This window comes from Oncorhynchus keta, unplaced genomic scaffold (genome assembly GCF_023373465.1).
Source record: "Oncorhynchus keta strain PuntledgeMale-10-30-2019 unplaced genomic scaffold, Oket_V2 Un_contig_2122_pilon_pilon, whole genome shotgun sequence".
Classification (NCBI taxonomy): domain Eukaryota; kingdom Metazoa; phylum Chordata; class Actinopteri; order Salmoniformes; family Salmonidae; genus Oncorhynchus; species Oncorhynchus keta.
Genome location: NW_026282366.1, coordinates 98,893 through 124,362, shown reverse-complemented (window position 1 = coordinate 124,362; position 25,470 = coordinate 98,893). Strand labels below are relative to the sequence as shown.

General features: G+C 41.2%; 1 protein-coding gene and 1 long non-coding RNA gene across 2 annotated transcripts in view; one reads left to right on the top strand and one right to left on the bottom strand.

Moving 5' to 3' along the window:
• Window positions 1-4,256: 4,256 nt before the first annotated feature.
• LOC118380852 (myosin heavy chain, fast skeletal muscle) lies at window positions 4,257-24,516 on the top strand. Its single transcript, XM_052504933.1, has 41 exons — window positions 4,257-4,273; window positions 4,819-4,864; window positions 4,997-5,224; window positions 5,581-5,727; window positions 5,919-6,075; window positions 6,554-6,581; window positions 6,846-6,960; window positions 7,083-7,175; window positions 7,353-7,413; window positions 7,535-7,633; window positions 7,962-8,065; window positions 8,495-8,633; window positions 8,914-9,032; window positions 9,200-9,349; window positions 9,444-9,614; window positions 9,831-10,134; window positions 10,458-10,522; window positions 10,618-10,705; window positions 10,822-10,939; window positions 11,099-11,222; window positions 11,603-11,739; window positions 12,292-12,547; window positions 12,734-12,976; window positions 13,327-13,503; window positions 13,600-13,745; window positions 14,205-14,295; window positions 14,632-15,021; window positions 15,143-15,269; window positions 16,745-16,863; window positions 17,844-18,040; window positions 18,199-18,382; window positions 18,499-18,664; window positions 18,978-19,102; window positions 19,264-19,572; window positions 19,780-19,983; window positions 20,132-20,257; window positions 20,385-20,555; window positions 23,469-23,573; window positions 23,670-23,765; window positions 23,884-24,015; window positions 24,384-24,516. Exons 3-41 carry the CDS (start codon window positions 5,009-5,011, stop codon window positions 24,402-24,404), a joined length of 5,820 nt encoding a protein of 1,939 aa, XP_052360893.1. The 5' UTR covers window positions 4,257-4,273; window positions 4,819-4,864; window positions 4,997-5,008; the 3' UTR covers window positions 24,405-24,516.
• LOC127920919 (uncharacterized) overlaps window positions 14,832-25,470 on the bottom strand; it is a 50,838-nt gene continuing 40,199 nt past the window's right edge. The window contains exon 2 of the long non-coding RNA XR_008107962.1: window positions 14,832-14,985. This is a non-coding gene — a long non-coding RNA (uncharacterized LOC127920919). The remainder of the gene's footprint in view (window positions 14,986-25,470) is intronic.

Here is a 25,470-nt window from a genome sequence, read left to right as displayed (position 1 = left end):
CAAACTCCTGTCTGTGGTTAAAAAACTACTTTGCGAGCACAGACTGTGTTGTTTAAAGCACCTTGAAATGTATTGGATCAAGAGTTGTTATGCAATGCCAAAATACATCAAATATGTACAATTAATTTAATAATGATAGTTTGCTCAACTGCTTAATAATGTCTGGCAGTTAATAACAGTATATCAGGGGCCTTCAACTCCTGTTCTGGACAGCCCATCCTCATGGAAGCGAAGTCGTCTCAAAACAAAAGTGAATTAATTAAGCACGTGGAGTGATGAGTACAATTCTGTGTTTTTACATACAAAAAAAAAAAGATTTATCTGCCTTCCCAATGAAAACTAGTTTGAAAATTCAAACATATTTTATGGAAAAGAGATGTTGTATGTTTCTGAACAATGAATCACGTTGCCTTGTTGACAACATGAGGGGTGCAGATTACTGTTAGATTTAAGAAGGGCGCTCCTCCCTCACCGCTTTTGCCTGTTCACATCACATCCGACTGTCGCTAAGGTGAAACTGCAACAAAACAATAAAAACAAACCGGTCTTTCCTTGCTGACCTCCAACTCCCAACTGCACTATTCAACAAACAGGTCTTTCCTTGCTGACCTCCAACTCCCAACTGCACTATTCAACAAACAGGTGTTTCCTTGCTGACCTCCAACTCCCAACTGCACTATTCAACAAACAGGTCTTTCCTTGCTGACCTCCAACTCCCAACTGCACTATTCAACAAACAGGTCTTTCCTTGCTGACCTCCAACTCCCAACTGCACTATTCAACAAACAGGTCTTTCCTTGCTGACCTCCAACTCCCAACTGCACTATTCAACAAACAGGTCTTTCCTTGCTGACCTCCAACTCCCAACTGCACTATTCAACAAACAGGTCTTTCCTTGCTGACCTCCAACTCCCAACTGCACTATTCAACAAACAGGTCTTTCCTTGCTGACCTCCAACTCCCAACTGCACTATTCAACAAACAGGTCTTTCCTTGCTGACCTCCAACTCCCAACTGCACTATTCAACAAACAGGTCTTTCCTTGCTGACCTCCAACTCCCAACTGCACTATTCAACAAACAGGTCTTTCCTTGCTGACCTCCAACTCCCAACTGCACTATTCAACAAACAGGTCTTTCCTTGCTGACCTCCAACTCCCAACTGCACTATTCAACAAACAGGTCTTTCCTTGCTGACCTCCAACTCCCAACTGCACTATTCAACAAACAGGTCTTTCCTTGCTGACCTCCAACTCCCAACTGCACTATTCAACAAACAGGTCTTTCCTTGCTGACCTCCAACTCCCAACTGCACTATTCAACAAACAGGTCTTTCCTTGCTGACCTCCAACTCCCAACTGCACTATTCAACAAACAGGTCTTTCCTTGCTGACCTCCAACTCCCAACTGCACTATTCAACAAACAGGTCTTTCCTTGCTGACCTCCAACTCCCAACTGCACTATTCAACAAACAGGTCTTTCCTTGCTGACCTCCAACTCCCAACTGCACTATTCAACAAACAGGTCTTTCCTTGCTGACCTCCAACTCCCAACCTGCACTATTCAACAAACAGGTCTTTCCTTGCTGACCTCCAACTCCCAACTGCACTATTCAACAAACAGGTCTTTCCTTGCTGACCTCCAACTCCCAACTGCACTATTCAACAAACAGGTCTTTCCTTGCTGACCTCCAACTCCCAACTGCACTATTCAACAAACAGGTCTTTCCTTGCTGACCTCCAACTCCCAACTGCACTATTCAACAAACAGGTCTTTTCTTGCTGACCTCCAACTCCCAACTGCACTATTCAACAAACAGGTCTTTCCTTGCTGACCTCCAACTCCCAACTGCACTATTCAACAAACAGGTCTTTCCTTGCTGACCTCCAACTCCCAACTGCACTATTCAACAAACATTTAAACACATGAGTTGCGTTTAGTTCACTTGAACGTTTGCTATGTTGCGGAATGGTTTGTACTGAACAACATGTAGAGAAATGTTGCAGTTTTAAAGCAGTTCTATGGGGCAGAGATACTTTTTTTTTGCTCTTTTAAACAAATTTCTCGCAATTCTACAAATTTTGCCATGACTTATGCCATGTTAATGATATCTGAGTGAGATTGTTTAACAAAATCGATAGGGGCCCCCCTGGAGTTTAGGGGTCCTCTGCACGTGCCCTACATGTCGGGTCGGTATTTGGCCATGATTACTACAAGTATAGATAGCTGGCTAGAATAACTTACCAATCTAAAAACTGTAAGTCGCTCTGGATAAGAGCGTCTGCTAAATGACTTAAATGTAAATGTTAGCTGACATGCATAGTTGAGTGATTGTCAGTGACTGACATAACAAGAGAAAAACTGCTGATGCATAACCACATGTATAACTTGCACCTTATTACACTATTGTAACTCTTAACAGTAAGTTGAGACCCTGACTGAATCTCCCTAGCAACCCCGGGGGCCCCCTTAGCAACCACACTGGTCACTTATGCTTGGAGCCGGCCCTGCAGGTGTACATATTACATTGTTGCACATTAAAATAACTTAATGTCATAAACATTTAGTCTGCATGGTGATAATGTTCTCTCCACCCACAAACACGTCAAGTAAATATCTTGTCTAATAACAGTGGCATTGGTGCCAGAATTAGGCTGTGTTGGCAGATATACCAAACAATAAACCTTGGCTGTCGTGAAGACGAAAGCACAGTCCAAGAAATGAAAAGTCCTTGTTGGGATCCTTCCAGATGGTCACCCTGCTCAACTAGTGTATCCAGCAGCTGCCCCCTATGGGGCTTCTTGTACTGATGTGCTGGGTGGACACTGAACCTGAACAAACAGGGTGTATTCAGTGAGGTGAAATGTTCTGAACATTGCTGATAGAAATGTATTGTATAGAGCTGACACGATTCCCTGTTCTACCTGACAGACAGTTCTATCTGTTCTTCACAATACATTTCTATCTGAACGTTCTGTAAGGTTTCGCCCTATTGAACATTAATTTAGCTGCACCATATTAGACACAAATAGCATTTAAACAACAATTTGAATGCAAAAGGTTTGAAATCAGAAGAGATATGATCGACATTGAAGAATGTGAAATGTCTGACTTGATAAAAGAACTTGCTCAACTGTTTAAAAAAAATTCTCTCTACAATTTGCTAAAGCTGACTTTTGTAAAAGTTATAAAACCTGTCATATTAATGATTGATTGAAATGTAATGTAAATGTAAAGGAATCTGTTACTTTATTGTAACTATTCCCTATTCATTTTATAACAGTTTTACTGAAGCCAGTTCAGCTGCCTAAGCGGTTAACTTCAGAGAGTAATAAATGTTTGAGGCAGCTATATCGCTGTCAGCAATATGAGTGGATAAGATGATTGAAATACTGGTATGGTGTTATGTAAGTCATAAGAATCCTACTGGACCGTTTTAGCCAACTGACATGTGAGACAAATAAAAGTGCCTCCAGAATCTTCAATATATCAAACTGTAGATAAAAACTACACATTAGATTTAAAAGCTTTATAAGCTGATATAGAACTGTTTTCATTCTAGATTTTAAATCTTAATTCATTATGGTTCCACCAGGGTGATAAATCAAATTGAGCAAAGCACGAGGTAACGACCATCTACGTCACAATGAGGTGAGGAGACAGTTCAGATGTGTTTACAAGCTAAACAATATAAATAACAGGTAAACATATATATAAAGTTGTTGATGAGGATTAATTCCACTAAAATGGAACTAAATCAGGTCAGATTAGATTTAATGAAAACTATTTTAGTTGTAGTGGGGCAACATGGACTCACTACATTACAGTATATTGCAAGTTCAAATCCCTGAGCTGACAAGGTACAAATCTGTCGTTCTGCCCCTGAACAGGCAGTTAACCCACCGTTCCTAGGCCGTCATTGAAAATAAGAATGTGTTCTTAACTGACTTGCCTAGTTAAATGAAGGTAAAACAAATATGAGGGTCAGTAGAACTAACTTTGGAATGAATCAAACTTTTGACATTGTTATAACTATTAGTAATCAAATCTCGCTTCAGAGACAAATATGACATTAAAAAGTAATGTCATGGGAGTGTGGTGTTCCTGGAAGTGGGAGGTGCTAGCGAGACACAGACACACAGAGATCTCTCATCCAATTCATTTCCTTTCCCAGAGTGGTCCATAATTAACTTTTGCCTGGTTGGCACTTCCAACCAGATATAAGGAGGCTGAGGCCCCAGCATCCATAAGTCAGATACCTTCTTCCTCTGTGGTAAGACCTCTCCACCTCCTTAGAGTTGTATATTTGTCTCATCTTTGTACTCAGCATCTGAGGCAGTAGCTAACTGCACTGTTTGAATTGACTTCTGCATGTCTCTTGTAAGATTTGACAATATGCAATCAAATAGCATTGGTATACAACGTTACATTTTTTAAAATTACTTTAAATGTTTTATTTTAAATCAGTAACTTTCATTTATGGTCTTGCTTATAAATTGAGGGTAGGGGGGGTCTAGAATGTAACTGGGGTTTCAGTGGTATTCATTTTAATAAAAATATCCCTTTCTATCCCTTCGGGGACTAAATGATGAGGCTTTGGACCACAGGAGGATGGTGGTACCTTAATTGGGGAGGATGGGCTTGTGGTAGTGACTGGAGAGGAAAAGGTGGAATGGTATCAAATACATCAAACATATGGCTTCCAGGTCTGATGCCATTCCATTTGCTACGCTCCAGTCATTACTATGAGCCGTCCTCCCCTCAGCAGCCTCCACTGCTTTAGACTTGTGCTTTTTCACAACACCTTATGTTTCACAGGGTCCTTTAAGAAGTACACATTCATCTGTAGGAGGGGAAAAAGAAGGTGAGACATGGTTTGACTCTTCACATAAAAAGTGAGAGAATATTTGGTTAGAGATACCGCTCACATAACTCTGTTGACTGGGGAGGAAGCACCACAGAGTCAATCATGTTTATTGTTTCATCTCTTTCCTAGTTATCCGTCACCATGAGTACGGACGCGGAGATGCAGATCTACGGCAAGGCTGCCATATACCTTCGTAAATCTGAGAAGGAGAGGATGGAGGCACAAGCCGCACCCTTTGATTCAAAGAACGCCTGCTATGTGGCAGACAAGAAGGAGCTGTACCTTAAGGGTCTGATCACTGCCAGGGCCGACGGGAAGTGTACTGTAACAGTCACAAACCCTGACGGCACTAAGGATGTAAGTCTGATCTGAAAAGTATTCAAGTTTGTGTAATTACTCTAATTCTTGAAAAATCCTCAAAATGATCAAAAACATTTCAATATAAAATCTTTAACAAAATAAATATTATGAAGCATTTCTTGTTTTTTTGTAGCCAGAATATAACATTCAATCACATCAACACAGCTATTTAAAAATGGCATAGATTTTTTGTTATTGACTAGTCAAAAATATGTCAGTGGCTGAAAACAAAGTAGTTGGATTACATTTTGATATGCATTTTTTAAAACGATTGTAATTGTATTTAATGAGCAAAAATCATTCAGTCATGTCCAGTTTGATCTGTGTATAATCTAGTTTTCTGACTGTTTCAGGAAGGAAAAGAGTTCAAAGAGGCAGACATCTATGAGATGAACCCCCCTAAGTACGACAAGATTGAGGACATGGCCATGATGACCTACCTGAATGAAGCCTCTGTGTTGTATAACCTCAAAGAGCGTTATGCAGCATGGATGATCTATGTAAGAAACCTGCACATACAAACACACACATACATGAACATAATAAATATACACATACAGTACTACACATAAATGGACGGTAGAAACCAAAACATATCAGTTTACCAAAGTACACCCACATCATCACATAATTCCAGGTAAAAGTACATCTGACTTTAGTAATCCCCTCATTTAATTATGCTTTCATCCAGACCTACTCTGGGCTCTTCTGCGCCACGGTGAACCCCTACAAGTGGCTCCCTGTGTATGATGAAGAGGTTGTCAACGCCTACAGAGGGAAGAAGAGGATGGAGGCTCCACCCCATATCTTCTCCGTCTCTGACAACGCCTTTCAGTTCATGCTGATTGGTAAGAGCTCTCATGGATGGATGGATGGATGGATGGATGGATGGATGGATGGATGGATGGATGAAGGATGGATGGTTGGATGGATGGATGGATGGATGGATGGATGGATGAAGGATGGATGGTTGGTTGGTTGGATGGATGGATGAAGGATGGATGGTTGGATGGATGGATGGATGGATGAAGGATGGATGGTTGGATGGATGGATGGATGGATGGATGAAGGATGGATGGTTGGTTGGTTGGATGGATGGATGAAGGATGGATGGTTGGTTGGTTGGATGGATGGGATGTTGAAATATGCTTCAGAGAGGTATCTACTGTTTTCTAGTCTAGGTTCGAACAGTTTGCTAGGAATATCTAATTTCACTACCCTTGAATGGAAAATGTTCCAAATTGAAATTCATGATGATGCTATGAATACAATAATGTCCCCATAATGTTTCTTGAGTATGATAAGCAATATGTTTTTTGGTTCCAGATAAGGAGAACCAGTCCGTCCTGATTACGTAAGTTGTTTACCAAAATGTCACTTGAGAAAGTGTTTCTATTGTAATAAGTTGGGTCAGTTGGTGTGATGAAATACATGACATTATGAATGGATTAGAGCATCAGGCTCTGTGTAATAACGAGTCGATTAGAAGGATTATTTGTTCAAGACTTATGTCAGAACACAGGTTAACAGTGGATTTTTCTACGCTATTTCTTAGTAAAAGACAATCTGACACTCAAACATGTAACTAAAACCCCTCTTTCTCTGTCATATAAACCAGTGGAGAATCCGGTGCAGGAAAGACTGTCAACACCAAGCGTGTCATCCAGTACTTTGCCACCATTGCAGTGTCTGGTGGAGAGAAGAAGAAGGAAGTAGACCCCAGCAAAATGCAGGTAGGTTGTTCTTATGTTTGACTTCTTATTTCGGTTTGGTTGAATCATGTTTCAAAAAATGTGTTCAATCGAGAAAAACGTGCTATATCAGTTTCTGAGCAAGTTGTGTTTGTCTCAATCAGGGGTCTCTTGAGGATCAGATCATTGCAGCTAACCCTCTGCTGGAGGCTTACGGTAATGCCAAGACAGTGAGGAACGACAACTCGTCTCGCTTTGTAAGTAGTATGAAGGGCATACTGTGGAAGTTACCTTATATTGGAAAATGTATTTCAGTAGTTCACTATTGTTATATCAATAGATGAACAACAAACTGTAAAGTTTAAAGAGGTCTATCAAAGTAAAATGCTAGATTAATTTGTTGGCCTATTTTTAACACCCATAATCGTCAACAGGGTAAATTCATCAGGATTCACTTCCAAGGTGGTAAACTGGCTAAAGCTGACATTGAAACCTGTGAGTTGGTTTTGATTGTTTCTCAATGCTTTCCTAAATTCACACAGATAATTTTTAGGAGATCATATCATCAAATTAAATATAATATTACAATCTCTTTCTCTCTCTCTTTCTCTCTCAGACCTGCTGGAGAAGTCCAGAGTGTCCTTCCAGCTGCCCGATGAGAGAGGCTACCACATCTTCTTCCAGATGATGACAGGCCACAAACCTGAGATAGTTGGTACGGCAAAGTAGAGTTTCGTGGGAAATTATTCCCACCCCCATCTGTGGAACTTCTAAAAAATATTCATAGTCCACACTAATAATACTATTACAATGAGTACATCCAAGGTAACAAGGCATCTAGACATGAGTCAGGTCTCTGGGAAATATCTATCAAGTAATGCACTGTGATGCACTAGTCCACAAGTCTCAGTCTTTATGCTATTCATTATATACTACATGTATTATTGAGTCCATCTATTGAGTAAAGGAGGGAGAGATACTATAAATGTAAGACAGCAGAATTCTAAGAGATTAACTGACAAGCTGCTCTCCGTTGTCCACAGAAATGTCGCTCATCTCCACCAACCCCTACGACTTCCCCATGTGCAGTCAGGGACAGATCGCTGTGGCCAGCATCGACGACAAGGAAGAGCTGGATGCCACAGATGTGAGTCAAACAAAGGGTTAACCAAAGTCTAGATAGGGAATGGGTAGGACCACCATACACACTGAATGCAATGTGCAATTCCAACTTGGTGGCAGTTGAGAATTTTCAGATATTTTTTGTTTGATTCTAAATGCCTTGTGTTAGTTAGACATGTGCCTCAAGGAACTCTTCAGGCTTTCACACTTCGCCTTGAGGCACATACATGTAAGACATCCACAAGAGAGCGCCATTATGTGCCCTTTGGAACTGTGTAAAACTCCTTTTGTGCTGCCATCTACTAATGTGTTTTCCAAGCGTAATCATGTGGAACAGAGAAGCCAGTCAAATCTATCCATCCCATTTGTTCTGCAGTGAGCAGCACAGAACTGTAGTGTAACTGAGCAAACTACCGTTCAGTTCATCTCTGTTGTACTTCCTCTTTAATGCCAGGATGCCATTACAATCCTGGGATTCACTAATGAAGAGAAGATTGGTATCTACAAGTTGACAGGAGCTGTAGTGCACCATGGAAACTTGAAATTCAAGCAGAAGCAGCGTGAGGAGCAGGCCGAGCCAGACGGCACAGAGGGTGAGTCCCACTCATAGATATACAATATGTAGAGCATTAGTCCCATTCCCAGTCCCCAACATAGAAATAGAACACCTAAGACAGACAGTGCCACATGAAAGTCAGGCAGGAGATCATTTTTGGAAGACAAATTAAAACCTCCACAAATGATTTGAAATGATGGATGTGGGTGAATCAAAACCTAACCCACAAAGAAGTTATCCAAACTATTTTGCCAGTTTGACATCATAAAAAAGCGATATTGTGTCACTGAGTCTGTTGTTGTTGGTTCTCTCTCCAGTGGCTGATAAAATTGGCTACCTGCTGGGACTGAACTCAGCTGAGATGTTGAAAGCTCTGTGCTACCCCAGAGTGAAGGTCGGCAACGAGTATGTGACCAAGGGACAGACTGTGCCTCAGGTAAGGAAGTAAACAAAGCATCTACCATTCTCTGTGAACCGGAATTATTTTGGGGACGAGTGCATTTATTTTTTTGAACAGTGTTGTTGTTTTCCCAAATGTATCCTCACCTCATCACTGGACATGGTCAATATCTCATGTATTAATTTGAGGTATTATCATTGCAGGTTAATAACTCAGTCATGGCTCTGGCCAAGTCCATCTATGAGAGGATGTTCTTGTGGATGGTCATCCGGATCAATGAGATGTTGGACACCAAGAATCCAAGGCAGTTCTATATCGGTGTGCTTGACATTGCCGGGTTTGAGATCTTTGATGTGAGTATGAGACCAGTACAAGACAATTAGTTCTGATTGAGATGGATTACAGTCTTGTATGATGAAATGATCCCTTTTAAAATTCCATCAACAGTACAACAGCATGGAGCAGCTGTGCATCAACTTCACCAATGAGAAACTGCAACAGTTTTTCAACCACACCATGTTCGTCCTGGAGCAAGAGGAGTACAAGAAGGAGGGAATCGTCTGGGCCTTCATTGACTTCGGCATGGACTTGGCTGCCTGCATTGAGCTTATTGAGAAGGTAAGATGTCTGTGAGGATTATAATGGACCTCAACAGCAAAGCTCAAATGGAACGCTGTGTGAGATATTATCAGTATCTGACTGTTGAGATCTCAATAGGTTTCCTATTATGTGCCTCTAAATGAATATAATCCTATAACAGCATGTTTACTAAAGGAATTAATGTGATCCTAAATGTAAATATCACTAATTTGATATACATCTCCTTTCGTAAAGCCATTGGGCATCTTCTCCATCCTTGAAGAGGAGTGCATGTTCCCCAAGTCTTCAGACACTACCTTCAAGGACAAGCTGTACTCCCAGCATCTTGGCAAAACACAGGCGTTTGAGAAGCCCAAGCCTGCCAAAGGCAAGGCAGAGGCCCACTTCTCCCTGGTGCACTACGCCGGAACTGTGGACTACAACATCACTGGGTGGCTGGAGAAGAACAAGGACCCCCTGAACGACTCAGTTTGTCAACTGTACGGGAAGTCAGGAGTCAAAATTCTGGCTGTCCTCTATCCTGCTGCCCCACCTGAGGGTAAGACTAGCATCACGTCACAAGATTTAATTAAGCACTAGTTACAATTTCCTTTAAAGTCAGAATATATCACAATTTCTCAGGGTTTATTACTGGGTTCATTTACTCATACAATAGGTGTTATTCTACACAATCTGATTGGCAGCATTTGCCTCTAGATAAGTATGAAGTTAACCAGAGATTCTCTGGTTTATAATTAGTGTGTTTGCTGAAGACAAGACCACTCTAGATTTCTTACATACTTTTTAAATGATTCTATTTATTCCACCCGCTCTAGGAAATGTACTTTTCTAGTTATCTTTAACTTTCCCCCATTTTAACAGATAAAGCCAAGAAAGGAGGCAAGAAGAAGGGTGGTTCCATGCAGACTGTGTCCTCCCAGTTCAGGGTGAGCTTTTGAAATGTGTAGATTCAGTCCTTCAAAAGGTGCAATTATTCTAAATTACAGTCGGCCTGAGAAAATGGTTTGTAACCCTCTTACAGGAGAACTTACATAAGCTGATGACCAACTTGAGGAGCACTCATCCTCACTTTGTGCGCTGCCTGATCCCCAATGAGTCAAAGACTCCAGGTACAAGAAATATTGAGTTAAATATGTAATCTTATCAGTATAATATCAGTAACCTTAACAATCCCAATCTATAATCTGTTTATGAGTATTAAAAGAGACTTGTTTTGTTTTACCAGGTCTGATGGAGAACTTCCTGGTTATCCACCAGCTCAGGTGTAATGGTGTACTGGAGGGTATCAGGATCTGCAGAAAGGGCTTCCCCAGCAGAATCATCTATGCTGACTTTAAGCAGAGGTACATGCTCACACATACACAGACACACACACACATACATACACAATCACAGAAAGATCTGCTCCAAGGGTTTTCCCAGCATCAGAATAATCTGAACTTTTATGTAATATAACCAACATATTACAACTTGACATATGTTACACGTTTCTCCTCATTCAGGTACAAAGTACTGAATGCCAGTGTCATCCCTGAGGGCCAGTTCATGGACAACAAGAAGGCTTCTGAGAAGCTGCTTGGGTCCATTGATGTGAATCACGAGGATTACAAGTTTGGACACACCAAGGTCAGTCAAAACACAACTTCAATGATAATTTAAAATCTCTTCAGTTGGTATATCCATTATTTTCTTCTTTCTTCTTCAGTTAACTAATGGAAAATTGTAGTTTTTTCTTCAAATTCATGCATCACAAGTATAGAAGATAAACTAAACTCATCATCATGTGCATTGTGCTAGAGTGGTATGGCTGCAGTTATCTGCATCTGTGTACATTATTATTATACAACTGTACAATAACTAACAACTTAGACACAACCTCTCCCATGGTTTGTTTGTAACCATTGCAGAGTTAATGTTGTTTAAATCAATCTAGTGGTGTTGTTCCCCTCTTTTGATTCAACCCTTTCTATCTGTGGTTCCATTGACCATGTTAACCTGTGTCTCAGGTGTTCTTCAAAGCCGGTCTGCTGGGTGTCCTGGAGGAGATGAGAGATGAGAAGCTGGCCACTCTGGTCGGCATGGTCCAGGCTCTCAGCCGTGGATTCCTCATGAGGAGAGAGTTCACCAAGATGATGGAGAGGAGGTGAGGAATAGTAGACATCTTGGCAAAGCTTTCTGTCAACCACCTGTATCTAATGCATTATGATTACATACTGTATATGCTGTGAGTTGTTCAGAATGAGAAAGTACACGACTGTCAGTCGTTGCATCTTGAGAGCTGTCTATGAGTTTAAGTGTGGTTACATTTCCCTACACCAATTCCTCAGCTGTTAACAAAAGGGGTTAGAGGTTTTGTTGTTCTTCGACTCCCAGAAAGACGCTTTTTAAAGCATCCCAATAGGTAAAAAAATGGTAACGTGAATCACGTTATATCTACATAATTTCAACCAAAAAATGTAATGTGATAATGTGAAAAAGTGGATTTCAAAAATATCATCAACCTTCGGGAATTTCATATTTTTTCACCCAACTTTTAACAGAAAACCAATAACATGGTGAAATAATTTGTTGATTTCACGTTGAATTCACGTTAGTTGACAACTCAACCAAATGTAAATCAAAACTAGATGTTGAACTGACGTCTGTTCCCAGTGGGATGTCACTGACATGCCACTCTGTCCTTTCTGTCGACCAGAGAGTCTGTCTTCGCCATCCAGTACAACATCCGCTCATTCATGAATGTCAAAACCTGGCCATGGATGAAGTTGTACTTCAAGATCAAGCCCCTGCTGCAGAGCGCTGAGACTGAGAAGGAGCTGGCCAACATGAAGGAGAACTATGAGAAGATGACAGCAGACCTGGCCAAGGCTCTGTCCACGAAGAAGCAAATGGAGGAGAAGCTGGTGGCCCTGACGCAGGAGAAGAACGATCTGGCGCTCCAAGTCGCATCTGTGAGTCAGCAACGACCTTCATAAGGGCACATTTACACAAACATTTAAACACACACACAGGCACACTGTTATTGCCCATATTATGTATATATTTCATGATTTGGTCCGACCAATTTGACTAAATTAACTCTATATTTTCATAAATGAAGTTAGGCTGATGATTTTTTTCTCCTGTTCTGAAACCAGGAAGGAGAGAGTCTGAACGATGCTGAGGAAAGGTGTGAGGGGCTCATCAAGAGCAAGATCCAGCTGGAGGCCAAACTCAAAGAGACGACCGAGAGGCTGGAGGATGAGGAGGAGATCAATGCTGAGTTGACTGCCAAAAAGAGGAAGCTGGAGGATGAGTGTTCTGAGCTGAAGAAGGACATTGATGACCTGGAGCTCACCCTGGCCAAAGTGGAGAAGGAGAAGCATGCCACTGAAAACAAGGTCTTGTGTCTTACTATAGACAGTCTAACCAACAATAATCCAAACATTATTCAACTCAAAACATAGCTTAACAGAAATGGAATTAAAGTTGTATTATGGGTGCAGAAAATATTATGACACAATAGGGGAATTTCAGTTGTGGGTTACTTCCAACATTCATTGCATGTTCTGCTACCCCTCATTTATGACTTCCATTGGAAATATAGCCATGGTGTACACTTCCATCTAGTGTTGAATCTATAGTACAGTAGTTGTTGATTCATTTCTAATCTAAATTAAATGAATGTAATATTTAACAAACTAAATCTCCCCTTTATGTATAATTATAATTATGTTGTGGCCATTTACAGGTTAAAAACCTGACAGAGGAGATGGCGTCTATGGATGAGAGTGTTGCCAAGCTGACCAAGGAGAAGAAATCCCTCCAAGAGGCCCACCAGCAGACACTGGATGACCTGCAGGCAGAGGAGGACAAAGTCAACACTCTGACCAAGGCCAAGACCAAGCTGGAACAGCAAGTGGACGACGTGAGTGGAGTTTGACATTTTGGCCATGATAGTATGTAAGATGATATTATCTTCAGATGTTTAGATTTTAATAATATATGTGTTTTTATCTTCTAGCTTGAGGGTTCTCTGGAGCAAGAGAAGAAGCTCCGTATGGACCTTGAGAGAGCCAAGAGAAAGCTGGAGGGAGATCTGAAACTGGCCCAGGAGTCCATAATGGACCTGGAGAATGACAAGCAGCAAGCTGATGAGAAAATCAAGAAGTAAACACAAACAAATGACTACAGTATTACCTGCTATAATGGTTGTTTTTGGCTAATTCTTGAAATTGTGAATCAGCATTTACATGTGATTCTTAAAGAGGTACTTCAGGGTTTTGGAAGCCCTTTATCTACTTCCCCAGAGCCAGATGAACTTGTGAATACCATTTTTACATCTCTGCATGCAGTTTGAAGTTGCTAACTGTTAGCGCAATGACTGGAATTATATTGTAACTGCTAGCATGCTAGTAAGCATTGGCTCGCAAAACTACTTCTAACTTCCTTCATACTGGATGCAGAGACATACAACTGGTATCCACAAGTTCATCTGACTCTGAGGAAGTAGATACATTGCCAAAATGCTGAAGTATTCCTTTAAAAGCAATATGAATGGTATGATACCCTCCCTTTACACTATCGAACCACAACTAACTCTGCAATCGGCGAATTTGTGTTTCTCAGGAAGGAGTTTGAGACCACTCAGCTCCTCAGCAAGATTGAGGATGAGCAGTCTCTGGGAGCTCAGCTGCAGAAGAAGATCAAGGAACTCCAGGTACAGTAGAGGATCAGGGGTCTAAGCTCCAGACTCACCCAGGTACAAAGCTCCAGAACAGAAAAGCACAGACTTGAAAAACATTATTCTGGTAGCACACATGTTTCCCAATAGATTCTGATGGCTGAACAAGTTGGAACGTGGTGCTTCTTACTGTTGTAAAGATGGTGTTTCAAAATGGTAGTTTGGATCCTGCATTGGACACTCTACTGAATATATTAACTGTCTTTGTATTAACACATTAATGCAAAATATACATATTATTATTATTTTGTGAGGTTCAATTGTTTCAACTGTATTGTAGTGTTCATCCCCCTGCTCCTACCCCTGTTCTAGGCCCGTATTGAGGAGCTGGAGGAGGAAATTGAGGCTGAGCGTGCTGCCAGGGCTAAGGTTGAGAAGCAGAGGGCCGATCTCTCCAGGGAACTTGAGGAGATCAGCGAGAGGCTGGAGGAGGCCGGAGGCGCCACTGCTGCTCAGATTGAGATGAACAAGAAGCGTGAGGCTGAGTTCCAGAAGCTGCGTCGTGATCTTGAAGAGTCCACCCTGCAGCATGAGGCCACAGCCGCCGCTCTGCGCAAGAAGCAGGCCGACAGTGTGGCTGAGCTCGGGGAGCAGATCGACAACCTGCAGCGCGTCAAGCAGAAGCTGGAGAAGGAGAAGAGCGAGTACAAGATGGAGATTGATGACCTCTCTAGCAACATGGAGGCTGTCGCCAAGGCTAAGGTGAGTAGTGATGTTTTGATCAAGCAGTGTTGAGGAGGGTCAACTACATCACCATTCAAGTGAACTGAAGTTGACAGGAGTCATGTATATAAAGTAATGATGGAACATGTTTCACTAACAGGGCAATCTGGAGAAGATGTGCCGTACTCTTGAGGACCAGCTGAGTGAGCTGAAGACTAAGAATGATGAGAATGTTCGCCAGGTCAACGACATCAGCGGACAGAGGGCCAGACTCCTGACAGAAAATGGTACCATCAACAACAAGCCAATGCTTTCCTTCAGTAGAACAGAATAAAATGTGTTGGGGATTTATGTCCATAGTCCACATTAGTGCCGGTCGGTGATTTTAAAGATGAAGGAGGACAATCATTTTTTTTAGGAGCTTGGCCTTACTTCTATTAGATTAATCCAGCTCAATGTAACATCGATAGGTTTAGAGTACTACATGATACTCAAATGTTCCATATACCCCCATCATGAGGTTGCTTCAACCTAGCCTATGAATGACAGTTTACAACGTATGTGCACAGGTCGAGAGAAGAATTTGAGTAATCGAGATGAAAGACCGTGATACATTCAATACCGCCTTGCACACTCTTGCCTGCAGCCAGCTGATTTAGGTTGTAATCATTAGTCCAACAGTTGCAAACAAGAGTTTCTATTGGACAAATTCAGGTATGTTTATCCTAATTTTGTTCCGTTTGCTTCCGTTTAAGAAACGTTTTTCAACAGAAATCGACGGAATGAATACCCCGATCACACGAAAAACACAGTTCACTTTCATAGAAGCCACATACAAACAGCATGATCATTTTGCTCGTTGTATACTTCCTTCTCGCCTCACCTTTTACCTTCTGGACTTCAGTGCAAAACACATCAGCTGTCTGTGATCAGGCAAAATAAAAACGTTCCAAGCCAAACCTTCATAGCATAACCACTAACCGCTACACACAGCCTAAATCGATGTCACCATATTAGCTAACGTCATAGCTAGTCAACGTAGCTACTGTAACTAACACTTTAGTAAACCCGCTACAATAATGCAGTACAGTCAGCAAGCAGTTTAGCAGTTACACAATGGCTCCCACTGGCAATAAATTAATAAAACCAAAAGCTTACCTTAGCTTGGAAGAGTTCTATTGTTGGATAGCCACAGACAGCTAACGAACATAGCATCCCTCTCTGTTTGAGCCGGGTGTTTGAGTAGACTAAACTAGCTAACTGCATTTGCTAGCTAAGTGAAAGTGAAAAAAATACATCTCTCTCTCTCTTGCTTCTCCTTCATTTTTAAAGAAATTAATCTGTTAAACTATGTTCTTTCTCTCTCTTTGAGTCAACTACTCACCACATTTTATGCACTGCAGTGCTAACTGTAGCATATGCTTTCTTTACTAGATTCATTCTCTGGTCCTTTGATTGAGTGGACAACATGTCAGTTCATGCTGCAAGAGCTATGATAGGTTGCAGTACGTTGTCGTTATTACTGTGTAAGTCTCTGGAAGGGGGTGAGAACCATGAGCCTCCTTGGTTTTGTATTGAAGTCATGTAATTTCACTGAGGAGGATGGTCCTCCCCTTCCTCTTCTGAGGAGCCTCTACTGGTCCACATTGTTTCTATTGTACTATTCACCACCGAACAACATTGCCCCCAAGATACATAAAAATACATTTTCAATCTTAGAAAACAAAGACGTCATTAACAAGATGTCCCTCTGTCCCTACAGGTGAGTTTGGCCGCCAGCTGGAGGAGAAGGAAGCCCTGGTGTCTCAGCTGACCAGAGGAAAACAGGCCTTCACCCAGCAGGTGGAGGAGCTGAAGAGGGCGATTGAGGAGGAGGTCAAGGTAAGGGATCCAAGATGGACTCCACCGACCCCAGAGTTTAGTGCAGGGATCATCAACTAGATTCAGCCATGTGCTGATTTATTTTCTTGAGTGGATGGTCAGGACATAATTACAAATAATTTGTAGACTGCCAATTGAACGGAAGAAGCATAAACAAATATAATATTTGCCAAAAACATAATGCGTTTTGCAAACACCCAAAACAGCTTTTTCCTGCAATCTATAGCCAAAATATTTATACTTAATTCAATGTAAAAAAAATATATATGTCTGTTTTTCAACATATCTAAGCATACCTCTTCAGCTGTCTGTAACTGGTGGTTGTTTTTTTAAAGAAACTAAATATGCTTCTCTTCGTCTCTGCTAAAATCTGGGTAAAAGATTGAAAGGAATTTGAGACTCATTCAGTACATTTAGTTATTGCTTGCTTTTCTTAAGTCTACCAGCCTTTCTAGCAGGCATGCAAACTAAGATAGTTAGACAAGCTAGCCACTCTACCTCGATTTATAGCCTGAAATGGCTTCTTGGTAGCTAGTTATGAGGTTGGGATTTTGGGAACCTATGGTATCTGGGCTGACTAAAGCCAACATCAGAAAATTGCAAGGTAACTAGTAGTATTACAGAGAAACAACAACAGGACAAATCTGAGGGGGCACGTGCCCCTGTGCCCCCTATGGGCATGACGCCTCTGATCACATAGATCTGTCTGTTGTTCAAGGGAATACTTTGGAACAGATTTCCTAAATTAAAATCACGGAGCAGATTTGTTGGTGTTTTTACAGTCTTTTATGGTCCCCCCCGCCAAAATATTATTTTATTCAGAAAACTTGAGGGGCCAAATAAAATTGCGCCACGCCAGTTGGAGAACCCTCGTTTAAAGACATATCTTCATATACATGGTGACTACACCACCCTCAGAGAGCTCTACTATAATTTGTTTGACTATCTCTCCAATCTCTCTGTGTCTTTCTCTCTCACAGGCTAAAAACGCACTGGCCCACGGTGTCCAGTCTGCCCGCCATGACTGTGACCTCCTGAGGGAGCAGTTTGAGGAGGAGCAGGAGGCCAAGGCAGAGCTGCAACGCGGCATGTCCAAGGCCAACAGTGAGGTGGCTCAGTGGAGGACTAAGTATGAAACTGATGCTATCCAGCGGACAGAGGAGCTGGAGGAGGCCAAGTGAGTCCCACAGATCAGCAAAACTAAAATATAGGGTATTGATGGTTATGGTGGATTGGATTGATGGTGATGGTGGATTGGGCTCTGGGAAAATGTTACATCAACATGTATTGTAACATTTGTTTCAGCCCCTAAAACCTCCCTCTGTTGTCCAATAGGAAGAAGCTGGCCCAGCGTCTTCAGGATGCTGAGGAGACCATTGAGGCGACCAACTCCAAGTGCGCCTCCCTGGAAAAGACCAAGCAGAGGCTGCAGGGAGAGGTGGAGGACCTCATGATTGATGTTGAGAGAGCCAACGCATTGGCCGCCAACCTCGACAAGAAGCAGAGGAACTTTGACAAGGTGAAAACAAAGAAACCTCACCCAAGGGTGATATTTTCTGTTTGCTATATGATTACTTGGAGCATATTTCTGATTCAAAACTCTTCATCTAATGAAACTCCCATGGATTCTCCTAGGTTCTGGCAGAGTGGAAGCAGAAGTATGAGGAGGGCCAGGCTGAGCTGGAAGGAGCTCAGAAGGAGGCTCGCTCTATGAGCACTGAACTCTTCAAGATGAAGAACTCCTATGAGGAGGCTCTGGATCATCTGGAGACTCTGAAGAGAGAGAACAAGAACCTGCAACGTGAGCATTTGACAGCAGTTCTATTTGGCCCATGTTTGACTCGTGTTTTGAAAATGGAGGGAACTGCAAACATCAAAACTACTATTACACCATTTCAGAGTTTTAATGTACAGTTCAAAATATATATATTTTTAACCTGTGATCACTATTCCTTTGAAACCCCAAGGGATGTGGAGGGCAATAGATTTGCAAGACCATATGAAGTGTTGTTAATTAATTCATGGTTATTATGATTCAATGTCAACTTCAGTACATTGACAATACCCACTTAAAACCCCCCAAGTCTAAACTGCTCCTGTATGTGTGTGCACAGAGGAGATCTCTGACCTGACTGAGCAGATCGGAGAGACTGGCAAGAGCATTCATGAGCTGGAGAAGGCCAAGAAGACCGTAGAGACAGAGAAGTCTGAGATCCAGACCGCTCTGGAGGAGGCTGAGGTACAACCTACAGCTAATTGATGGGGAAAGCAGTGTTATACTAGCCAACGCCAGCTACAGTCCAATGATCCCTGTATTGGTGTTTATTGTAGTCATATATATTTAATTCCTACATCCAAATATATTGAACACAATTGGCCTGACTGCCTCTGTTTGTCCAGGGAACACTGGAGCACGAGGAATCCAAGATTCTGCGTGTGCAGCTGGAGTTGAACCAGATCAAGGGTGAGGTGGACAGGAAGATCGCTGAGAAGGACGAGGAGATGGAGCAGATCAAGAGGAACAGCCAGAGAGTGGTTGACTCCATGCAGAGCACCCTGGACTCTGAGGTCAGGAGCAGGAATGATGCCCTGAGGGTGAAGAAGAAGATGGAGGGAGACCTGAACGAGATGGAGATCCAGCTGAGCCACTCCAACAGGCAGGCCGCTGAGGCCCAGAAACAGCTGAGGAACGTCCAGGGACAGCTCAAGGTAAAGGGACTGGGACATCAGGTTCAAACACCTGAACATGGAGAGGGATTTGTTTGTGAATCTAGAAAATAATAGAACAGAGGAATTGAATAGATTGAACTATGTACTGTAGAACGGTAGGGATATTGAGTAAATTCTTCACAATGAACATTTCTATCAGCCCTACTTCCACACGTCCCAATGAACGTATGTCATTGTGAACCCCAGGATGCCCAATTGCACCTTGATGACGCCGTCCGTGCTGCAGAGGACATGAAGGAGCAGGCAGCCATGGTGGAGCGCAGAAACGGTCTGATGGTGGCTGAAATCGAGGAGCTGAGAGTTGCTCTGGAGCAGACAGAGAGAGGCCGCAAAGTGGCTGAGACTGAGCTGGTAGACGCCAGCGAGCGTGTTGGACTGCTGCACTCCCAGGTATGGATCAGATATTTCTAATAAAACTCAACCAAGTATACCGTTTACACACACCTGGGATTCGACAGTCCTTACTTTCACATTTTCAGAATTTGTGACTTGTCAGTTCTCTTGAGAGTCAAACAAATCATCTTGTTTCCTCCTTCAGAACACCAGCCTTCTGAACACCAAGAAGAAGCTGGAGACTGACCTGGTGCAGGTGCAGGGAGAGGTGGACGACATCGTCCAGGAGGCCAGGAATGCAGAAGATAAGGCCAAAAAGGCCATCACTGACGTGAGTACTTGGATGACATCAATTTGATTTGTCCTCAAGGGAAATGGTAGCTGTGCTGGTTAACCACAATAAAGATGTCAGAAGGATGTTATGATTTGTGCATAAATTAAACAAACTACCATTCCAGGCGGCCATGATGGCTGAGGAGCTGAAGAAGGAGCAGGACACCAGTTCTCACCTGGAGAGAATGAAGAAGAACCTGGAGGTCACAGTCAAGGACCTGCAGCACCGCCTGGATGAGGCTGAGAATCTGGCCATGAAGGGAGGCAAGAAGCAGCTCCAGAAACTGGAGTCCAGGGTGAGTTATCAGCAGGGTGGATTAAAAGACTGATTGCTGGACATGCATTTGATCCTATAAAGTCATATACACCGGATAGGTGATAATTAGGGTCAAGTGCCTTGGACATCAACACAATTTTCACATTGAAGACTCAGGTATTTGAACCAGCAACATTTAACTGCTAGGATACCTGCCACCCTAAACCACCTCGATCAAGGTTCCTAAACTTTTTGACACGGGAACCCTTTTGTGATAGAAAATTAATTAGTGCCCCCCTCATAATATCAGAATACAATTCCTACTTTAGAGTGTAGCAAAAATAGCATCCAGGTAGTTTTACCACAGTGTTTCTAACCCCAGAGGTGCAACATTGCAAGACTTCCGGGAACGCTTGCGATTCAGACCAGACCAGGGTTTGAGATGTCTATGGGAGAAGTGAAAAATTAATCGTTGGTTGTTAATTTTCTTGAAATCTAAAGGCAAGACCTAGACTCGAGTAAATGTATTAAGATACTGGAGTGCATCTTTAAGTAGCTGAAACTGTCATTACTACAACCTAGTGAAAGTAACAGACTAACACACTTTAATTTTCATCAAAAACAGCTATCTACCGAAGGAGTGCTTTTGACTGCATGTGCAGTTCAGCACCACTGTTAGACCCGATGATGTGTTTCTGTGCATGAGCTTAGCTAGCTATGGTCGCAATGGGATTGTCTACAAGTCCTCATCTTTTGGATTTGCTACGACTTCTCCAGTGCATGGCTGGACTAATCATGTCTCGGCCCCTGGGAAAGAACATTTTAACTCACCTTTTGGCATCAGAAACATCATTTGCAGTTTTAAAACAAATGTTCAGCTATTCTATTCATTTAGCCTTTGGACAGAAATGGCATTTGGTTATTTTAGAGCTAATGTCATGAAATTCTACACATTTTGCCATGTGGCGGAGAGAAAATGTAGCAGTTTTAAAAGCTTAATTCAGGATGCATTTATCTTCAAAATATACATTTTGGGGAATATGTTACACTTTAAAAAACTTTTTTTTTTACTTAACTTTTATTTAACTGGGTAGGTTACTTGAGAACAAGTTCTCATTTACAACTGCGACCCATCCAAGATAAAGCAAAGCAATGCGACACAAACAACAACACAGAGTTACACATGGAATAAACAAACATACAGTCAATAACACAATATAGAAAAAGTACAGTGTGTGAAAATAAGGCAAGATAAGGAAGGTAGGCAATAAAACGGACATAGTGGTGAAATAATTACAATTTAGCAATTAAACACTGGATTGATAGATGTGCAAAAGATGAATGTGCAGGTAGAGATAATGGGGTGCAAAGGAACAAAAATAAAAATAACAGTTTGCGGATGAGGAAATTGGATGGGCTGTTTACAGATGTGCTATGTACAGGTGCAGTGATCTGTGAGCTGCTTTGACAGCTGGTGCTTAAAGTTAGTGAGGGAGATATGGGTCTCCAGCTACAGTGATTTTTGCAACTCACTTTTAGTGGAGTTGAGAAGAATTGTAGCCAAGACCTTAAAATAAAGATATACAAATGTATGTATCTAGTTGCTTCGTTCAGGCTTGTACAGTTGCCTTGGCAGACTTCTTCTAAACTGCCATTTCAATTCATAATAATAATAATAATAAATAACAATTCTCAATAAATATCAACACACGATATAATTTACTGTACATGAATCAAATTCATCTCATTGTAATAATTTGTTAGGCTTCATCTCGTTACACTGTTTAATTTCTCTCTCTCTCTAGATCGCGAGCTTCTCATTCACTCTGCTGCAAAAGGGCTGTTGCTAGGGAAGCCAGTGTTGCTATGCGGGGCTACAAGCTATAAGGCTAAATTAGCTTGTCGGCTAGCGGACTTTCACAAGTTCATAAAAACGTGAAAAAACAACATAACATCTTAACAAACATATTTACATTCGGCGGAAACATTACTGTCTTTAATATGGTGCTTTCCCACTTACCTGCCAAATGAATTCATGACATAAATGTTATGTCGGTGCTTCTGTCTCGCTGTTGACTCACTTGGCAAACGTCTCTTAATAAATGCCATAGCACGAGCTCCCCACGGTAGAAACATTGTTCTATCTGTGGTGGAAGCAACCTCACGACATTAAAACAGGCCACTGTCGGCCTCTAGAGGCCATACGGGTACTGAACTATACACCGCTAAATACATGCCACAATGTATAAATAGTAATATACAATATATTACAAATACAAGATGAATTGACTTGGGAAAAAATTATCAGTGATTGAGTACTGTGGATACCAATTATCACCGTTTATTTTTTTATTTTTAATTTCACCTTTATTTAAACCAGGTAGGCTAGTTGAGAACAAGTTCTCATTTACAACTGTGACCTGGCCAGGATAAAGCATAGCAGTGTGAACAGACAACAACACAGAGTTACACATGGAGTAAACAATAAACAAATCAAAAACACTGTAGAAAAAAAGGGAAAAAAGAGTCTATATACATTGTGTGCAAAATGCATTAGGAGGTAGGCGAATAATTACAATTTAGCAGATTAACACTGGAGTGACAACTGATCAGATGGTCATGTGCAGGTAGAGATACTCCCAGGCTCATGTTGTGAACATCAATTGTGGATTAATATTATTACATTGTATTGTATTGCACACAATTTCCACGGTTCCATGTTAGTTTACCCTGCTGTTGCTATCAATATTCTTAACATTTGAAGTGTAAATTACACCTTGGGAACCACTGACCTTGATAACGAAAAGTTGTTATAATAACAGACGACTTCAATAAAAATTGTGAAAAGGAACAGACCTCCTTGATTAGGTAGAATATTACCTGTGTTACAAAGATTTGTTACATCTGATTTCACCAGCTCAAACAAATGCCTATGTTTATCTTTTTCACAAAGGTGCGTGAGCTCGAGACTGAGGTGGAGGCTGAGCAGAGAAGAGGTGTAGACGCAGTCAAGGGAGTCCGCAAGTATGAGCGCAGAGTCAAGGAGCTCACTTACCAGGTAAGAGAAAGTGCATTCTTTACACTCTTGACACTAACACACACAGGTTTGTGTATAAAACTATTGGGACATTGATTATTTGATCTTCTCCCACAGACTGAGGAGGATAAGAAGAACGTTGGCAGACTTCAGGACCTGGTAGATAAGCTGCAGATGAAAGTGAAGGCCTACAAGAGGCACGCTGAGGAAGCGGTGAGTCACAAACTTAGTCAAATACTCTGAATGCATACAATCGAAAACATATTTATCTTTAGAAAAAATTATATGATGAATGCTGATGTTCTGCTCTCCGTCTCCTTTCCTCACCCAGGAGGAAGCAGCAAACCAGCACATGTCTAAGTTCAGGAAGGTTCAGCATGAGCTGGAGGAGGCTGAGGAGCGTGCTGACATCGCTGAGACTCAGGTCAACAAGCTCAGAGCCAAGACCCGTGACTCTGGAAAGGTACAGAACTGCTGCTAAACCTGTACCTGACTCATGTTCAGATATGACCACATCAACACCACCTATGATTCAGTCTCCTCAGACGTCAATACAGACCTTTTACACTCAACTGTTTCGAAGATCTCTAAGAATCACATGTTAAGTCGGGCAAAAAATATGATTATTTCAAACTAAGCTGGTACTTAAAAGTTGAAAATCCAGGCTGAGGCCTGAGCCTTAAAATGCTTGTTCCATTATACAATATTCTTTAAGTGTTCATAATATATTTATCATGTTAATAATTATTACTGATCCATTATATTCTATCCATATATTTATCATGTTCATTATTATTACTGATCCATTACATTATTTCTTTCTTCTTACAGGGAAAAGAGGTTGCTGAATAAACAAGACCAAAGTATTGAATATCAAAGTCTTACCATTTTCCTGTGTTTCATAAAATATGATTTTCATGGTGAAATGTTGAGCATTGATTAAAAACATATGGATCTACATACACTTCCTTTGTGACTGTGGATTTATTACTCAACAAACAACTTTTTAATACCATAAAAATATTGTACTTTAATTAAAGGAGCAATCTGGGATTCCAACAACAACAAAGCAGACACTAGTTTTGGTAAACATCTGAGGGATGAGGCTGGAGAAATGTAAACATTCAAATTCATAGACTGAGCTATGGATGTAAGGACTGACCATTCACAACATCAAAATGATAGTTTTAACCCTTTACACTTGCAGAAATAGGCTCATATGGACTGGCCCAAATATAAATGCTTCTAAAATAAATACAAATATGGGAAGAACATGCATAACTGTGGAAGCAATTGAAGGGGAACAGTTTGGATATTGTGGGGAAACAATAGAACGGATTTTTGCATTTAAATTTTTGTCACAGATTATTCGCACATTAATCACATGTGGAAGTACTATGAAAAAAATACATGTTTATCGAGCATCTGAAGAAATGACGTGAGAGTTTACTTCTGTGTTTAACTGATATTTTGCGTCAACTTTCTAATTTGGATTACCAATAGATTATTTGGGATATATATACAAACTTCCATAATGATTAGCCCTCTACTGAGAGATGGTGGACTGAACGTAGTTATGTAGAGCACCTCAAGATAAAAACGTCATGTTCAATATCGGTAAATTAGACTAAATATTAGCACTACACAATTTGGTGGGTGACAACCTTCAATCTGGATAACAACAAAAAACAAATCTTACAACTAGAGAAATTTATCGACAAAATATTACGAAAACAAGCAACACCCAAACATGAGAATAAGACAGGGGAAGCCTTTATTTCTGTGTTTAACTGATATTATGCGCCAAATTTTCCCATTTGGATTACCAATAGATTTTTGGGCACATATACACATCCATAATGATGAGTCCTCTCGTGGTGAAATTACGGTAATACACATTACAAACACAGTAATACAC

What these genes read in the sequence shown, in the direction of transcription:
- LOC118380852 (XM_052504933.1), top strand. Translation starts at nt 5,009, where the DNA reads ATGAGTACGGACGCGGAGATGCAGATCTACGGCAAGGCTGCCATATAC. An exon ending in CCGGGTTTGAGATCTTTGAT is followed by an intron (nt 9,350 to 9,443) that starts GTGAGTATGAGA and finishes TTCCATCAACAG; the next exon opens with TACAACAGCATGGAGCAGCT. An exon ending in CAATGAGTCAAAGACTCCAG is followed by an intron (nt 10,706 to 10,821) that starts GTACAAGAAATA and finishes TTGTTTTACCAG; the next exon opens with GTCTGATGGAGAACTTCCTG.